The 12,159-nt window shown below is 35.6% G+C and overlaps 1 protein-coding gene across 1 annotated transcript in view; it reads right to left on the reverse strand.

The window, feature by feature from the left end:
• The window catches only part of CFAP47 (cilia and flagella associated protein 47), a gene marked incomplete at both ends in the record, with an annotated part of 347,065 nt that overhangs the window by 33,001 nt on the left and 301,905 nt on the right, over nt 1-12,159 (reverse strand). The window contains 3 exons of the mRNA XM_082336357.1: nt 2,208-2,369; nt 5,820-5,914; nt 6,556-6,715. Of these exons, the coding sequence (XP_082192483.1) occupies nt 2,208-2,369; nt 5,820-5,914; nt 6,556-6,715 (417 nt within the window). The remainder of the gene's footprint in view (nt 1-2,207; nt 2,370-5,819; nt 5,915-6,555; nt 6,716-12,159) is intronic.

Consider the following 12,159-nt stretch of genomic DNA (forward strand, 5'->3'; position numbering starts at 1 on the left):
ATTGGATGAAATTGAATTCTTTTAATGTCAAAGACATGCTTGAAGATTTTTCACTTCCCAAGAATTTATACTTGTCCAAATAATTTAAATACTGAAGCACAGTAGTAGTTGTTTAAATCTAATCTATTAGTAATTATACTTTATCTTTGCATATGAAAACTGCTTACTACACATCACACATACACTCTGATGAATCACTCTTTCAGAAGAGAAAAAACTAAAAACAGCTTACCAGGCTGTTATCTTAGAGGTTTATGCTTTTATTTACATTATTACTGGTAGACTAGAGAAAGCTGAGATAGTACCATTAAATAACAGGCATCAAATTCATCTAGCAATAATGACATTATAATGTCATTGAAAACTATGAAAATCACCAGAGTTATAAATGATCTTACTACCTATGGTGTAAAGCATTTCATTACCAGACTTCTTGCTTGAAAAGATGCAATGTCCCAAATCAATGTCTTGCAGCATGTGCAGAAGCCAGTGTTAATAGATACGAAATATTATTCCTATGAATAAAACAAGCACTGCACATCATGAATCTGCAAGTCTTTCAAAATCCTGCCTCACCTTGCTCAATGCATGTTCTTGTCAATTCAGATGCCACCATGTTGGAGGGAAATAGCCCAGGTATGTTTAAGGTAGCCTACTCATATATGAAAAGTCAACAATGAGCTAAGCCTGCTACTCTATAGTAAAAAAAAAAAAAAAAAAGGTAACATGTATTTTGATACACAGCTGTTCTCAGAAGGCTGAATAAAGTTATAGAATAGTATTTCCAGTTCTCCAAAGAGGCAAGAATGTACATTGAGAACTTTACATCTTTTTATTTGACTAGATTGATCACTATTGCTTCATAATATGGGAATATAAGATCATAATATGCCCAGACAATAAGTTATCTTTGTCAACGCAGTATGAGCAAACATAAAGTTTAACTAAGTAATCAGAAATATTAACTAATCAGTAAGTATATGCTGTGCAAGCTCTTGTTAACAATTCAACTTCAAATCCCCTCCTGTTTTAAAAGCATTCAAAAATAAAATCTGTTTAATGATCTGTACAGTGATTGCTGCTATGAGACTATGTAGGTCAGTGTGCAGGACAGGGGCATGTTTGCATAAAAATCACCCTTACAGGAAGGATGTAATGCATCTTGATTTACATTTTACAGCTTTTCAGTTTTTCACAGTTCTTTGGCAGGAGAGTTTCTGTAACATGATATTCCTGCAAAGCCTCTGTTGGGCCAGGTTCTAAATGGCATAAATGAGACACAAAAGCCAAGTTTGCCTGCCTCTCAAACTGGTTGCCTAATAGATTGTAATCATAGCAACTTCTGTAGACTCATCTTTTACCACCATACAATGCGTTACACTCTTGACAAAGTTGGAGCATGGGTGAAATCCCTTCCCCTCATTTACAGCTACATTAAACACACATTAGGATGTCTCATGTCATGTGTCATAATTTTTAAATAACATTTTTCTTAAAAAGTAGGATGACTTTGAACCCAAAAAGAAATGTAGGCTAAATCTCAAAGATGCAATAATTGATGAAGGTAAAATGTAACGGTGCACAATTTGTTGTAGTGAGTATGACTTAACACACATCTGTTAACAGTAATACCGGGCATACAGTAGTAATAAGCATTCTTTTTTTACTACTTATACATTGTACCATTCTGTTTCAAAGAGAGGTATAATATGAAAAGCTGGTGTATCTCTGAAGAAATTGATTTTCACTGTGTCCTCTGCTGATTAACAGTAAGTGGAAGCTATCTTTTTTACAAAGCTTTATTGCTTCTTTCAAACAAGACCTCCTTCTTCAATCCATTTTGCTGCAGATATTGGCCTGCTGGTGGGAATGCATCTTATAAATAGGGACAACCTGCAGATAAATATTTCCTTGCAATGCTTACACAGGCATATTTTTGCTAACTTTAGACTTTGTGGAGGCTATTCTCTTTTAAAGGAGAGATGGTATGTGTGCAAGACTCACATCCAAGACAGATACAAAAAGAAAAGTTCAGGTTCAAAGGTGCCTATAACAGCAGACACACTGTTATTACGAATGTCCCATATTTGTAACAGGGTAGAAATATAAACGGAGAGAAGGATACGTCTAAAGCTACATTTGGTGAAGCACTTACCTTATTCGCAATGTTCCTAAAATATCATGATATCCAAGCTATTTATTCTTACCATCAGTGACTTGAACTTCTTCTTGGATGTTGGCTGGCTTATTTGTATTGACCATGGCAGAATTTCTTGCAGCAGGCATAGCATTTGCACCAGGAACTACACCAGTCAGCAGCACTTCTACTCTTCTTTCTACTCTCTGCCTGGCTCGACAGCGTACCACAGCTACAGAAAAGCAAGAACCCATTATTTGTAAAGTGTCAGCATCTTGATTTTAACAAAACAACTAAACATAGAAGTTAAATGTGCTTAGAGAGTAACAGAATTCCAATAAGGACCAAGACAACTAAAAGCTTTTTCCCATTCCACAGTTTCTATTGTTCTGTTTCAGTTAAGTGGTAAAAAATATTGCTAAGCTAATGAAAATCTGTTTCTCCAGTTAGTTAGCAACAGCACTTGCAAATTTCTCTCTTTTTTGTAATCATGAAATGTATCTTCATTTTTGTCCATTTGCAAAGAGAAACTATGGTATAATTTGACATATGCCAATGAGAAAGCAAGACTGAAAGGAAAACAAAGAAATGAAAGAATTGAAAAGTTAAACGAAAGAATATTAAGTTACTCTTTGATTTCTTAATTTAAGAATACTGTTGTTCAAACTTCAGCTTTTACAGAACTATGCCAGAATAAAAAGCATTCTGACACAAGTTTCTCTTTGAAGCATGACAGAGCTTTTTTCAATTCAGTAACTGATTTTAATTTACTGCTTCTAAAATATGTGTTTTTCCATTACAAGGTAGTTGGATTTTAGCTTGTAGATTCGATATTACAAAGCTTACTTCGATATTTATTGTTTATGGTTCTTTCAGTAATTAGTGGCACAGAAAGAGGAGAAAATTAGATGCAAAAACTGAATGAAAAATATGTTTTCCCAAAGAAAAGATTTAGAATTTTCTAGAGTTACGGAAATCGACATGAAAAAGAAGAGCTGATTACATACTTCTCAGTTTCAAGGTCTAAATATTATTTTCATCAGAATTATACCCAATGATTCTTTAAAAATTAACTCTGAACTTAATGTCAAGATTTAATGTTAAATAATTTAGAACCATATCTTGGTAAGTAACCATGTAAAGTGTTTAAAAAAAAAAACAATGAAACCCTTACTTCTATACCATGTTTATTTACTTTCAACTTTCAGTTGTGGAGCTTGATTCATATTCATTATTTTGGAAAATAGACAACTGCACATCAAGTTCAAGTCATTTCCTTTCTTTAAAAAAAAAAAAAAAACCGCCTTTTTTTTTTTTCTTCCTTGGTGTTCTCCTGTTTAACAGGGTTTAAGTAATTTCTATAGCTCTCTTCTAAGCTGTTCCTTGAGGAAGAGTTACTGAAATAGTTAAAAAAACATCTTTTTTTCGAGATGCATGGCCTTATATTTAAGAATAAATTACATAGTCTGTATTACACCAGTTTACCAAGTATTTCAGATTACTGTGTGCACATGTTGTGTCTTCATCATTTTCTATTCCGCAGCTCATCTTACTACCAGAAATGATTCTACATTTCCTTTTTCCTAAATGGCTAAGTAATATTTATGGATAAAAATCAGATCCCTGTGGGATTTGACTGGACAAGTCCCTGAGCAACCTGATCTAATTAGACCTGGCTTTGAGCAGGGGGTTGGATTAGATGACCTCCAGTGGTCCTTTCCAGTCTAAATTATTGTATGCTGCTTTGACTCTACAAGAACTAAAAAAATATTCTGGATGATTCTCCATTTGTAATGACTTTTATAAGATAGCCAAATTGTAAGCTACTTAACATGTACTACATGGGTTGTGACCGCTGATCATTTTAATCGGTCTCATGAGATACTAAGCCAAGTGACTTCTAGAAGTTTAAGTATATTAAGATGCAAATAAGAATGACACAAAAGATGAACTACCTAATACACTAGCAAAGCGGCTTTGGTTTTTGACATAACAGCTTGTAGCCTCCGGGCAATTTTAATAAATGTCTGCATTAAAAGAAATGGCAATACTATTTCGATCATTATTAAAAACCAATGATTTAAAAACAAAGCAGGTTTCTTGTAAATTACCTGCTTTGGATTCATAACTTACAACAGGGCTTTTTAAAAAGTCCATTTATAACTGAAAACTATAGACTTTCAGAACCAAGGCAGAAATGGAATCTGTTTCATAAATACACTTACAAACAGGTATTTTAGTTTTCCAGGTCATTTTTCAATGAAAGATCTAGTACTTCCTTAGAAAAAAAAATTAGCCCAACATAACATGGTGATGGCCGAAAAGAGATATGTATTCAAAATTAATGCAATGCTCCTTGTATGCATTACAAACATTTACTGAACATAAACTAGTGGATAACACACTTATAAATATTCTACAGTTTAGTTTTATTCTTTTAAAGAAGCATTTAGGAATTTAAAATTACTTAAGTTTTGACATTACTTAAGTTTTTGATCATATACAGAAATGATGACACTTAAGCAATTTATGAATGCTAACAGTTTTAATTCATGACTTCTATACCTAATGAAAACAGCAGCCCAATAAAACGGAGATTTATCTCAAAGTCTGCTAGTGAATTACATAACAGCTTTAAATAACACAACAAACATTCACATCAATATACATAGTTTTAATGCTAATGAGACTAGTTAAAACCGTTATTTTGGGCAACAGTTGATTGCATGATAATATTCTGCTTCACTCGTTAAGGTATTAAAGTGGAAATTAAGGAGATGAAAGCTCTAATTAATATCACATCGTTGGTATTTGTCTGAAAGTAAAGGGTCATTAAGCAAATTAAATTAATGACACTAAAAATATCTATTTCTATAGTTTTCCAGAAATTAATCCTGCACCTTAATCTACTTAGTGTAGAAAGGTATTATCTTTTTTTTTTTTTTTTTTATCAAAAGATAAGATTTACTTAACAAAAGACAAGATGAAAAGATAAGTTGGTGTAAAATTGTCCCTCATCTACATCTTGAGCTGGAGTTTCATCAAGGTCATAGATTTAAAAAAGCTGTTCACAATTTCTATTTCACAATTCTGGGATTATGTCACACCTTTAAAAAATAGGTGCATCAAATCTATAAACATTTGCTATCCCAAAAATGAGCAACAACAAAAATCCTATGAATGTCAGTCATCTTTTAATGCAAGTTTACTTCTCAGGAGCAAGTGGAAAACTTGCTATTCACACTACTCTGTATTCTGTTTTTGATTAAGGAGTGAAATTCAAGGCTGAGAGGAACAGTGGACATCTACTCCAATATTTTGTACCCTGTAAACTCTCCAGAAGGGTGTTCTGGGTGCGCAAGCAGAACTCTATCCTTGTGTCAGTCTTTTGTTTGATTTACCTTCAGTTCTCTAACTCAGTATTAACTGGGACACTGAAGGGCACAAGCCTTGAGATTTTCAACTGCTCCTGCTCCTTTTATCCACAATGAGAACAAAATAATAGATCTAGATTTGCTTTGTAGGTTGGAAAAGGAGATTTTATTTTTAATAGGTGATTTTATCTTTTTTTAAGATGTAGCACAGTACTACTGCAAATTCTTGTGATCAAGCAGGTGAGAACATAAATGACTATTTAATTTTCTTAAATTTATTGTTTGAGTTTTTTTCAGTCATCACCTACCTGGAAATAATCTCTGCTGCGGTGCTTCAGATATTCCATGGACTGGATAGATCCAGAGTATTCCCTGAATTCCCCCATTCTCTGCTACAGTAACACTGCTTGGAAAATAAGTGAAAAGTATCATTGTGATAGACTGCTGAGAATTCTTTTTCCAAAGTAATCTAGATTTGAGAGTTATTGGAGAGGTGAGACTCCATTTTATTGTATACTGTAATGTTAAACATATGTAAGAAAAATATGAAACAAAATCCAACCAAATCAGAACAGCAATAATTTATATCCACTTAGTTTAGTGTCTTCATATATTATTCTGTCAGGATATGAGAACAGTTGGCCTGATCTGCTCTCTCTTATGTCATGTCTACACTGAAACAAAGTTTATGCAGTTTATACATTATGTAAACATATCCACCAGAGAATCATTATTAGCCCAAATATACTGAAAAATTAGAGGCATCTAGGAGCTTTCATTTGCACAATATCCATAACTGCACTGGCAGCTACTACTTTACATATTCTTTAAAGTTAGAAAAGGTAGGTATTGAAACAGATAACAGTCCTACTCTAAATCTTCATACTTTGCAGGGTACATTAAAAGCTTATGTTGGACACCTAGTGCCCTCAAAATCAGACACTTGATTGCCCTTAGGAGCTACACACAAATATCCGAAGGGGAAAATGATGATAGTATTGAGTATCCTCAACTATTTTGTCTTTTTCTATCAGAATAAATTACCTCTTTAAGTCTTTATTTAATTCAGCAGAATCCTCATAAGGCCAGTATTCACCATTTTCCCTCATTACATGAATTACCACCACAGCCTCATACAGTTTCATTGTATCTGGCATGAATAACACTGGGATGTCCAGTTTTTCTTTTGGAGCTAATCGGGTTCCTGTAAGACAAAACAGATCGTTCTGGCATTTTGAAAGTTTTGAAAATTATTTATATCATTTTACTGATATATTTCCTTTTTTCTTTTTGATACACTATTTAACATTTTGTCATAGTGTACTTCTCTCGCTGTGATAACAAATTTCATTTTACCCTACTCTTGCTACAGCCAAATCTCATCTTAGAGTAGCATTTGTGGCCTAGCTTCTTGTAATAAGGTGCTTTCTGATTCAATGATGTCCTGAATAGAGGAGTTCACATAAAGTGTTATTTTAGACTGCTACTTACTGATAAAACTTTGTAATGAGACCAAGGGAGACTCTGAAGGCTCAAAACAAGTATGATTAAGTGAATGTCCCACATTTAATATTCAAAGATTACGTGTAATATATGTAAGCCAAACTCATGATTTTCTAGGGCCTAATTCAGGTTTTTTGAGCATCTGTGGGTTGCAACAGAAGAGAGTAACACTGCATAAAAAAGACCAATCCAAAAGCAATTGTTCATGTTCAAGATATAATTGAAATATATTTGAAAGAATTTATGTTATTATTATTATTATTATACAAGCCATGTCTTTTTTGTACAATTTTTCATCTGATTGATTTTGCTGTTTTAACAAAAATAAACCTATGATGTTGTCTGTAGTGAAGATGTCCTGATACATTGCATTTTTAAGGGCATTTTTCCAATGACTTGCTAGTCTGCCAAGTGTTAGAACATCTACTTTAGGTTGTGTTCCAGCTATTTCAGAAATAAAGTTATAGAAAAATTACACAAAGTAGAACAAGTAAATCATACAGTCTTTTCACTGTCAAACTCCTTGCTTTGAAAAGAATTCTTGAAATTTGGTGGAGCTTAAGTCTCGGGGTCAGGGTTTCAGCTTTAATTCTAGCTGTAGAAAAACCTCTTAGTTATGACTAACTACTTCTACATTAAGCTTTGAATCCATTTTTATGATAATTTTTCATGCCTGCTACAATGCATACATGCTAATACAGGTCTATCAGTATCATTCCCTGAGAATGACTGAATCTGCTCCCTGTGATTGCTTCTGCTGATAACCACAGTCTGCTGTGCGTTCAAAACATGTCAGCAGGGAAACTTTATCTTGTGCTCCAAATGTTCACCTTCCTACAGCCTGAGTGGCTTGAGGGTGAAGACCTCAATGCTGAGAGCTGTAGCAGAGTGGGTGATAAGAAAATTGTAATGCAGTCTTGGAAAGGACAAAATATAAAAAAGTGGTGGATGCATGGAAGTTTGGAAATGAAAGTGAACATGTAGGGAGACAGAGTAAAATGATGACAGACAGGAATGGTGAGAAGCAAAAAAGGTCAAATAAGTAACAGCAGGGTGGGAGAGAAGGGTTTGAAAGACAGCTCTCCAAAAAACAGAACAAAAGTCACGACTCCTCATCTGCACCAATCCTCTGCTAGCATTTAATTATAAAGTCTACTGGACATTGCAACTTCTATTGCTACCTCACAACCTGCTGTTGCTATCATGCATTTCTTCAACACAAACAGCAACCTTGAATAAAGATATCCAAAGTGGCTCGGGTAGATTAACACCATATTTAAATTAATAAATTGCTCTGTCCAGACTAATTACCCTTTTGAAGAATTATAGAATCATAGAATTATAGAATCTTTAAGGTTGGAAAAGACCCTTAAGATCATCAAGTCCAACCATTAACCTAGCACTGCCAAGTCCACCACTAAACCATGTCCTCGAGCACCATGTCTATCCGTCTTTTAAATACCTCCAGGGATGGAGACTCAACCACTTCCCTGGGCAGCCTGTTCCAATGCCTGACTACCCTTTTGGTGAAGAAGTTTTTCCTAATATCCAACCTGAACTTCCCCTGGTGCAGCTATCTTCATTAAAAATCCATTAAAAATGCTAATATCTAGATGAAAAAATAAACTGTCTTCCTTTTTTTCTTTTAATAAAGATCTAAGATTTTTCTTTAGATCTTAATCTCTCTATTTGATGCATTATCTATCAAGTACACATCCAAGATTTAAAAGATATGCAATATATATACAGATATTGTTGGCCAAAGTGTTTTTTGAAAACCTTTAAAAATTAGCAACTAATTTTTCAATCCAGTATCTGAAATAACTAAGATGACCACACACATTGTTGCCATACTTCTGAAAACAAGTGAACTAGGATTCATCCCTCTGGAACAGAAGTTAGCTACAGCACTGATGCACGATTCTCCCTCTGTGAGAGAAGAGGCAACTCTCTACTGTGATTTGCCCACTTTGGGCCTACTGTGGTGTAGTTAAGGCAGAGGCCTGCAACGTCTTTAAATTAGAAGTGTATTCTTCAGCATATACTTCCAACTAGATTGCCTTGAATGCAAATACATGCATACCAAAATAGTGTAATCAACAACAGTATGTAAGCACTTTGTAACACCATTATGGCACATCCAAACACAAAGTATAGGCATTTTAATTAAGTTTACGAGCAATGTGACCACCAATGGGGGCAAAGACATATGAAGTTGCATGTAGGAGGTATCCAGGTAACAGAAGGTGCAAAATGAGGCACAAGGTAAGCAGAAGGGACTGCAAATAGGCAGAACATCCTGCTGAATACACAGGAGGGATGATTAGCAAAAGCAAAACCAAAATAAACAGCACAGGATGCTGCTGAGATTGCCCTTTGGAGGTGGAGAGGGAAGCATAAAGCATTGGCAATGACCAAGGAAAGATGGAGAAGAAAGTCAACAAGACCACTTCAGTTCCAACTTCTCCCAAGTTGTTCTCTCTCAAGTCTGATGACTTTGACCTCCATGATAAAGAAACATCAAGGACCCAGACCATCACGGCTAACTATATGGCATCAGCTTCACGGCATTGTATATTTATTGCTAATTTAGGATATGATTGTTAAGGAATAATACTTTTATACATGTAGTAATAGTGATTAACAGTGTGTAAGAATTACTCATTAGCATGGCATTTATTGTAAATCTTAAATGTAAGGTTTTGTTTTAAAGTTTAAATATGGCCTAATTTGTCAGTCCTCTAACCATTCCCATCACAGAGACCTCTAATTCCTTAACAGTATATTTATATATGTATATATATAACCACATGCACATTGTGTGTTCTGTGTATATACATAGAGAGAGATCATTAGATATAGTTATACGCGCACATACACAGATGCATCTATTCTATTGCAACACTGGGCAAGTCTGTCTCTGGTTTCTAGCCATTTCCTTGTCAGGTATTTTCTCTCTTTTGTCTTAAAATCATAGAATCATAGAATAGTTTGGTTTGGAAGGGACCTTTAAAGGTCATCTGGTCCAACCCCCCCTGCAATGAACAGGGACATCTTCAACTAGATCAGGTTGCTCAGAGCCACATCCAGCCTGACCGTGAATGTTGTCCTTCTAGATCCTTGTGGCTGGCTGCTCCTCAAGTTGCTGAAAGGCTGCGAAGGACAGAGGACCTTTTCCCTTCCCTCAAAAATGCAAGAGCAGCTTCAGCTCCCCACTAACCACCTTGTGTTCTTTAAAAACACTTCCCCTGCCTTTTCCCATATGTGTAGGAAAACACCACCCCAGCTCTTTCATCAGTACACCTACAGACACAGCAGACAGTAATATGTATGTGGGCAATTTTAGTACAAATCAGCATGACTGATCAAGTTGCTCCTATTTGTCCGTGGACCTCATGTATTCTGCTGGGAATACCAAGAATGTATTCGCTCTCCGTGCCCTCTACAGCGATGCCTATACACTGCAAATAACAAATTGCTGCTACCTCAGCATCTTATTAATTGCAAAATATCCAAGTAGCTGTTCAAGCTAATGTTTGGTCTCTAGTGTTTCACCAGAATAGTATACTCTGGATGATTTGCAACTTTAAAAAACAAAACAAAACAAAACAAAAAAACCAAAAATACCCCAAACCCAAACAGAAAACAAACAAACAAATCTTTCCAGAAGTTATAATTTAGAATAGGGTTTTACTAATTTCATTTGCAACTCTTTCAACATATGACAAATAGATCAGACTGTAAAGTTACACTATATATGCATTGCATATACTGTTTGAACTGTAGCTTAATTACGCCTGTTACAGAACATAGTGCCTTGATTGAAAATAAGTTTTAATACAGAACCCATATGATAGCATTCTGGGTCATTCTGGCAGAAAATTGGTTATTAAAGATCATGAAAAGTCAAATTTTATATTATCACTGTTTAAACAGAGTGTGTTCACATTTTTAATAAAAAAATCTTAGTAGAAGCTGTTCATAATGACAGTAATTTTTATATCCCTGGGCTTGCTTGCAGCTGTCAACTAACCAACTGATCATTAACTGCTAGTACAGATTTATTTCCTTATGATTTTGCCTAGTTAATAAGATAGAGGAAATAGGCCTAATTTCAAAAACCACATATTGCTTTATGCTTCTCTTTTCTCCTTCCCATTTATAGAATGTGGGACAGCAACTGCTGGCACAACAGACAATAATATCTATGTGCACAACTTTAATACAAATCAGCATTACCAACCAAATTGCTCCTATTTGCCTGCAGACCTCAAGTACTCTGCTAGGGGTACCAAGAACTGATCCCAATGACTGAACCCTTATGTTCATAGAATCATAGAATCATAGAATTGTTAAGGTTGGAAAAGACCCTTAAGATCATCGAGTCCAACCATTAACCTAGCACTGCCAAGTCCACCACTATACCATGTCCTCGAGCACCACGTCTACCTGTCTTTTAAATACCTCCAGGGATGGAGACTCAACCACTTCCCTGGGCAGCCTGTTCCAATGCCTGACTACGCTTTCGGTGAAGTAGTTTTTCCTAATATCCAAGCTAAACTTCCCCTGGCGCAGCTTGAGGCCGTTTCCTCCGCATCCAACAAAGGAGGGAGATTCTCCCTGGCCCTCCTTTTGTCGCTGATATATTTGTAAAAACATTTTTTGTTATCTTTAACAGTGGTGGCCAGTTTAATTTCTAGCTGGTACTTCGCCTTTCTAATCTTCTCCCTGCATAACCTCACAACAACTTTGTAGTCCTCCTGAGTCACCTGCCCCTTCTTCCAAAGGTGGTAGGCTCTCCTTTTTTTCCTGAGTTCCAGACAAAGCACTCTGTTCAGCCAAGCCGGTCTTCTCCCCCACCTGCTCGACTTACGGCACATGGGGACGTCCTGCTCCTGTGCCTTTGAGATTTCCTTCTTGAGCCTTCCCGGACTCCTTTGCCCTCCAGGACTGCCTCCCAAGGGACTCTGTTAACCAGACTCCTAAACAATCCAAAGTCTGCCCTTCTAAAGTTCAGGGTAGTATTCATGCAAGTTCAGGGTAGTATTCATGCAAGTATTTATACTGTAATGGGTATCCACAAATTCTTCATAAGAAATCCATAGCGAGGTTCTTTTCAGAATAAAGCTGCAACACATTTGGTAA

Source organism: Platalea leucorodia (assembly GCF_965183815.1).
Source record: "Platalea leucorodia genome assembly, chromosome: 2".
NCBI classification, from domain to species: Eukaryota; Metazoa; Chordata; class Aves; order Pelecaniformes; family Threskiornithidae; genus Platalea; species Platalea leucorodia.